Source organism: Chlorocebus sabaeus, chromosome 29 (assembly GCF_047675955.1).
Source record: "Chlorocebus sabaeus isolate Y175 chromosome 29, mChlSab1.0.hap1, whole genome shotgun sequence".
Classification (NCBI taxonomy): domain Eukaryota; kingdom Metazoa; phylum Chordata; class Mammalia; order Primates; family Cercopithecidae; genus Chlorocebus; species Chlorocebus sabaeus.
Window position 1 is genome coordinate 5,455,404 of NC_132932.1, and position 7,129 is coordinate 5,462,532.

Below are 7,129 nucleotides of genomic sequence, written 5' to 3' on the forward strand. Positions count from 1 at the left end.
TAATACAAAAAAGAAAAAAGTTAAGTGTATAAACATACAGGTGGTACCAGGATATGGCCCAGCTCATAGTCACCAATCTGTGAGTGCCCCAAGTCTGAGACCACTGATATAGCTGAACTTCCTACAGACAACCACTTGGTCAAGAAGCTGAGCTGCAGAGGACAAAAGTCTGACTTCAAAATGCAAGGGATTCGGTCCAGAGGCATCAACACCTGCATGTATTGCCAGAGAGCTGTATCTCAAAGGATGGAACAGACCCGCGACCACAGAAAACCAGGACCCTGATATTTTTTCCCACACCACATGGGGGACAGGACCCTCACTGAGGCTGGCTCATCCCCCACCGGCCCCCATGTGCGTGTACTCACGGCCAAGGTGGCGCGGTCCCTCTCCACCAGGTCAGCCAGCTGGTGCAGCAGCCGCCCACGACTCAGGGCATCCAGCCGGCGCCATGGCGAGCCCCTCTGGAAGGCAGCCTGTGCAGCCTCCACAGCCTTGTCCACATCGGGCTGAGTGGCCAAAACAACAGAGAGAGGGTGTCATCTTTTGATGTGACTGCAGTTTGGGATCGCGGCTGTCAGTTACAGGGAAGAGCAGGATTGTGCCGCTGGCAGACAGGCTGCAAGCAGCAGCAAGTTTTTCAATCACTTGAGTGGCTGGGAGCATTCAAGTGATTTTTTTCTTCTTTACATCTTAATATTTCTACAGTGGTCAAATATCATCTTAATATTTCTACAGTGGTCAAAAAAACAAAAACGTTTGTTTCTGATTATAAAAAACATTTTAAAATATTTCATAAAGTCACCGACCCTGAGTATTTTTCTGGGGGACCCAAGGACGGAAGGACTTTCCACTGGCTGGCTCGTTGTGAACACACACAAGCCTGCTGTTCACAGACCAGGTGGGAAATGGCTGTCCGGCATTTTATTCCAGCTGGGAACTGGTGGTCCAAGAGTGAGAATGGGGAAATTCGTTCCTTTCTGGATTGCAGAACTGACCATCATGGAACAGTTCACAGACAGGGAGGAACATGGAGGCCTTTTTTCTCCCTTCAGTCTCACTCACTCCATGGGAGCAGAACTGGATCGTTTGTGCACTGATAGCATAATCACAACAGAACCTTCTTTCTAAAAGGAAAGAAGTGAGGGCCATTTAGAGTAGTGTCATTCTTTCTCCTTCTCAGGAAAATGGGCCACATTCATCTCGAAGGCCCCTCCGTGCCTCTCTCTTTCTAGAAGGTACATCAAGGAGTGGATGCCAGACACCAGGCAGGAGTGACTCTACTGAGACTCCGTGTGTCCAGAACTGGCTTGGGGGTGAGTAGAAGCTTGGCAGGGGAGATGTGGGACACTGGATTCCTTGTCCCAGGCTCTGGGGTGGAGGCCAGGACCTCTCCAGCTGCAGAGTGTGGGGTGGCCTCTGGCTCAGAAGAGTCACTCAGACCAAGGGAGAAATCAAGGCCCAGGGCAAGGGTCTCGTTCTCCTTCCAGCACGTGTACAAGGCGCTTGGGAGTCTCCTAGTGGAAACCTCATTCCATGTCATGGCTTTCCCCCGATGCCCTCACATTTTTCTACGAGCTCCTCTGTGCCACTTTCTTTGTTAGCAGAGCCTACCTGTCACGAGGTGCCACACAGAGGTGGGTCTGTATAGGTGCGGCCGCTGTGCATTTGCACATCTGTCACAAAACTCATGGGCAGGATAAAATCCAAGCCTACGCTGCACACGCCCTTCACTCCATCCACTTCCAACGTCATCAGTTTGCTGACTAAGAACATCAGTCCAGTGCTCTAGCGGTTGAGGAAACATTTACATCTCCCTGCCCTCAGTGGAAGGGCTTTACCTCTGCACTAACATTCAAAATAGATTTAATGGTCTTGCCATGTATAAAGGACACATTCAGAAGTCCCTTAACTTCCGTGTTATGATATAGACCTTGCACTTGGAAATAGAGTGATAAAGGTTACCGCTTTCCATGCTCATGTAAATTTCTAGGAGAAAAGAAATCTGGTGGTTACATTGTTAACTATCCCAGCATCACCCAGGTAGCAACTATTTTTTTCCTTCAAGTCTATTTTTTTTCTAAAATGTCTCCTGCCAGAATGCTGCATTTGTTGAAATACACCAGCCAGAAATGCTTTATGGAAAGATTCTTTAATGCCTCCAGGTCCAAATAATTGAAAAACAAAAAACAAAAAACAAAAAACAAAAAAACCTTTCCTTTAGCCATATGATGAGGATAGGTGAGGTCATCCTCATAGATGGAGAAATATCTATCAAAGGAGAATGATTCTCTGCAGAGGATCATCAGTAATTGATCCCATTCTGTACCACATGTCTGAGAACCACATGCCAATTCATGCAGCTAGCCCAGGCCCTGCCCCTAGGATGGGCCAGTTCTATCTTATAGCTAAGCCAAACTGCTTCCTTATCCTTTGGTCATCTATAATTGAATTACTTAGAGCAACTGTTTTTTTTTTTTTAAATATTTACCTTATCTCCTTCTTCCACTTCACATATTTTCTCCAGAGTTGAAGGGTTATATGTGGCAAACTTTTTTCCACTCTTGGATTCGTGCCATTCATTGTTGATAAATATCTAACCAGGAAAGGAAGTGTAACGAATTAGGTTTAGAACAAAATCATATAATTTCAACATGCTAAGGACCTTAGGTAACGTCTTATCCATCTTGTCCACCTTCCTCCCTGCTGCTTCCCTCTCCCCTTCAACATTTTATAGATGAGACCCGGAGGGGGACGGAGTCCCAGGACCACATGACCAACAGATCAACCAGGACAGACTCGAAATTCAAGTTTTGGTCAAATAAAACTAAAGTCAGTTAGAGATTTTTTCTAAATTATTAGTATTTTTTTCAGCAATAACATGGATTCACAGAGGAATGGCTAAGTTAAATGGTTAAATAGAGGCTGTGAATGGAATCTTATACCCTCATAGACTTTGGAAGAAGAGCCAATAGGTTTATATATATAAAAGTCCCAAGCAGTCTGCCTGTCCCTGAAGGGTAAGGACACACTGAGCACTCCCTTTATCCTTTCAGCGGCAACACCCAGCAGACTGATTACCAAGGAGCTCAATTTGAGGAGGATCTCACCATTACCCTTCAGTTTTCACCAATGCACATCAGCATGTCCCTCCCCAGCATTACCCTTAAAATGTGTAATTTCGTAGCAAACCACCATGGCACATGTTTACCTATGTAACAGACCCGCACATCCTGCACATGTACCCTAGAACTTAAAATAAAAGTTGATAACATGTCAAAAAAAAAAAAAAAAAAAACCCACAAAAACCTCCGAAGCTTGACAATAAACCAGTGTTGAAATACAAAGTTAAATGTCTGGGTTAGAAACTTTCCAGGTTACATTAAGAGATGTCACAAATAACTGTTTATATAACCCACAGAAATCACTTTTCTGGGAACCTCAGTGATCCAGAATGCAGACGAGAATGAAAATTTTTTAAACAAGATATCATGAGCAGACTAAGAAGAACATACGAACTTCATGCACTGAAACATATGTACTATTTACTGTTAGTTTACACTAAGTTCTAATCGTCTTAATAATGTCACATTAAAAGAGAGGGCTTTTGGAGAAGAACTAGGAACAGACATGGCAGACAATACACAAAACACATTCTGACAGCACGGAGGTCCCCGGCTGCCCAGCCAGAAGACACACAAACTCCTGCTACACCAACTTGGAATGGCTTCCTCATCACAGCCTATCACAGCATCAGAAAAACCTCTGTGGCAGAAATGGCTAACATGCATGTCTGTCAAGTAAAATGCCATCAATAATTTCTGAGTACAGAGTTAGTTCATCAGGTTCCATTTTTACCTCTATCTGCATATGGTATATACATAGCTTTACTTTACTTCTCTGTGAATCGTTTAAAGGAAGAATTGCGTCCCTCAAGGGCTAATTTCAATTATTGTGAAACTGATTCCTTTGGAATATTTGACTCCCCAGTGACGACAGATGAGAGAGGGCAGCAATCTCCTAAGAATGCGTCTTGGTTACGTTCTCTGTATTGAGCTTCCTGTATAAACTCCACAGCTCGAGCTTAATACCCGGGTGATGGGTTGATCTGTGCAGCAAACCACCATGGCACATGTTTACTTATGTAACAAACCTTTGCATGTACCCCAGAACTTAAAAGTTGAAAAAATGTCAAAAAAAAACAAAAAACAAAAAAAAACACACAAAAACCTCTGAAGCTTACGCGTGAGGAAGCCTGGTCTGAGTCCTCTAGGGACCAAGCACAAGAGGCAGACTCTGGCTGGGCAGGTGAGCAGAGACCAGCTGCCCCCCAGTTTGGAATCCAGAACTGAGAGCATCTGTCACCAGTGGGATGTGCCTGTCTGGCTTCTGGAAGCTTAGCATCTCCAACGTGAGGCCAGGCCCCCAGGGAAGTGCACCAGGAAAAGGTCAGGCTACAATTACAGGTTTATTCTTCCAGCTGAAACTAAATCCGAGAGTTCACTTTTGCCATGCAGCAAGTCATCACTTGGTAACAGTGAGAAATTAATAACTGGGGAAGAAGAGTTAAGTTAGTGCGGGGAGGAAAGTGCAGCCAGGAAGAAGGGCCCATTTGTAGAAAGATGAAATTTCGTGGGTTAGATAATAGAGACTGTCAGTGAAAATTGCTGATTCTAGGTCCTTCCTGGTATCAATTCCAAGGGGGAGGGAAAATGAGAAGGTGGCAGAAGAGAATATAAATAAGGGGACTGAAAACAGATTACAATGATCGGATGTCTGCTATACCTCATCTCCAAGCACGCTCCTCCAAAAAAAAATTACTGTTTGTTCATGACATTGATCTGTAACCAGCAACCTTAAAACAAAATCAGACTATTTGACTCTAACCGTATTTTCCCATCGCTATGTTTTTAATTTTGTAAAATCTTTTTCTTTATACCACACTACAGTAGTAAGTAATCTTGTAAGTGGTTTCTACTGTTGATTTCTCTCTCCACAAAAACAAAACAAAAGCACAAATATAAGGAAAGGGTATATAAAAATGGCCTACTGATTATGCTGGCTGTATTGTTCTGAACTCCAAATCAGAGTAAAGGGTCTAGAAGGAATCATTGTCTTTGATTTGTGGATTAGCATACGACAAGCCTTATAGAGGTATAGCATTAAGCTACATTGAGCTGTAGACATGGTTCACATTTTACAAAAGGAACAGAATGACATGGAATCAGGACTGAGCTGTGAGGTGTCTCAGGTTGAGGTGAGATGGCAGTCATGCAAGTGAATCCTATTGACGCCGATTTCCAGTAACTTCCATCTGACAATAGGCCACTCAGCTAAACTCAAAAAGAATATGCTTTCAGAAAAGGAGATTTGGGGGAATTTTATTTTTCATAAGAGAGATAATAAAAACTGGTGTTTTAAAATCAGAAAACTTTGAAGAGAATCTCTGCTACTGGAAGAAATTTTATAAGGAAGGAAAGAGGTCCCCTAAATTAGAAGGGACTTCCATCCTCTGAGATCTGTGTGGGGACCCTGGAGGGGCTCTCAGCTCTCCAGAATCATACAGCATGACCCTAGAGAACGCAATGTTAACATGTGAGGACGAATGAAAGGGCTTTGACAAAGTCATCCTTCTGAAAGTTGGACCACCCTGGAAATGGCACTGCTGGGGCTGTGGCTCAGATAGGCCAACGCTGATGTGTGCCCCATTATCGAGAAGCACCGTGAGTCAGTTTTGGAAAATAGCAGACCACTGCTGGCTACCATGCTCCACCGTCTGCTCTCCTGCCAGGCCACCCATCTGCCGGGCCACTCACCCACCCTGGGCCTCAGTCCTGAACTTCAGTTTATCCCGCTCCTTCCCTCGGCAGGCACTGTTGGTGGCCTCACTCTCGGCGGCCTCTCCTGTCCAGGCTCCCTGAGGCCTGTGCCAGGGCACTGGCTGGCCACCCTCAGCCACGCAAGCTGCCTGGGTCCACAACTGCTATGGGGAGGTCTCTGCAGAGATGGGCCAGGAGCCAGGACAGAGCAGGCAGCAGCACTGTCCCCCAACGGGTGGGGAGGGAGCAGCCAGTGTGAGGCAGTTGGGGCCTTCATCGCCTGGGAGACCCCTCAAGATCCCAGCACTCCAGGCCCATCAACCACCTTCCCTCAACCTCACTCCTTCACTGGTTCCCTTTAACTGGCAAAGGTTGCGCACCCACCAAGACGACAGGCAATTACTGCTCTGTGAATTGTCTAAGATCGCCATAAGGGCTACATTTACACTTTAAAAGTGGCCTAAAAATCATAGAGAAAGAGGTAAACTTTTTGTATGTGGTCAGATTGCTGATAGGACTCAAAAACATAAAAAGTAAAAGGACCATAATACATTTACTTTCTTGTTTCTATATATAGTATTTTGAAATCCTGTACAACCAAAAGAAAACAAACAACCTCCCCACTTCACCACCCGCAGCAGCAGCCAAGCACCTAGGGCTAGGGTCTTACAAAATTAAGGTATCATTTTCACTCTTCCCAGAATTCGTGTTGGAATTTTCACTCTGAAGCTGATATTACAAAGAAAACTACATTAAGAATAATTTTCAGCGTTTAGTTTACAGCGACGTGTCTTTGTTGATTACAGAGCCTTCTGAAAACAGTTAATTTTAATGTCATGTGATCAGAAGCTCAGCCGACATTGGGAATTAAGTGCCAAGAGACCTAAATCCGAAGGCCACACGTAGTGCCCTGTAACTTTCTCCGCTTGATTAAAACTCTTTGAGAAAGATAATTGCTACTTCTTAAAGTAAAACGGATGAGGAAATTCTCTAAGTGCGGTGTCAGCTGGAGTTGGGGGCTATGGATAAAAGCAAAAATCAAGAGAAGCCAAAGGTGGGGAAAGTGAAGGCAATGGCTCTCGGCCTGGCCTGTGCCTCTAAAGTGCCCCAGCACCGGCCCACGGACAGAAGCGCACCCCAGACATCCTGGGGGTGTCCTCCATTGGGTCGCGCTTCCGCACCCGGGTCTCTTGGCCCTCCTCAGCCCCAGCTCAGAGGCCTCGGAGGCCTTACCATCTTCTTTTATTCCTTTCTGCCCCAGGCAGGTAATCTCACCGTTCTGCCAACGCTCTAGCCTCCCAGCCCACAGC

General features: G+C 45.2%; 1 protein-coding gene across 1 annotated transcript in view; it reads right to left on the bottom strand.

Annotated features, from left to right (window-relative positions):
* Positions 1–7,129, bottom strand: part of ALDH1A3 (aldehyde dehydrogenase 1 family member A3) — a 37,315-nt gene that overhangs the window by 29,217 nt on the left and 969 nt on the right. The window contains exons 2-3 of the mRNA XM_007990580.3: positions 2,492–2,596; positions 369–509 (exon numbers count right to left, since the gene is read on the bottom strand). Of these exons, the coding sequence (XP_007988771.1) occupies positions 369–509; positions 2,492–2,596 (246 nt within the window). The remainder of the gene's footprint in view (positions 1–368; positions 510–2,491; positions 2,597–7,129) is intronic.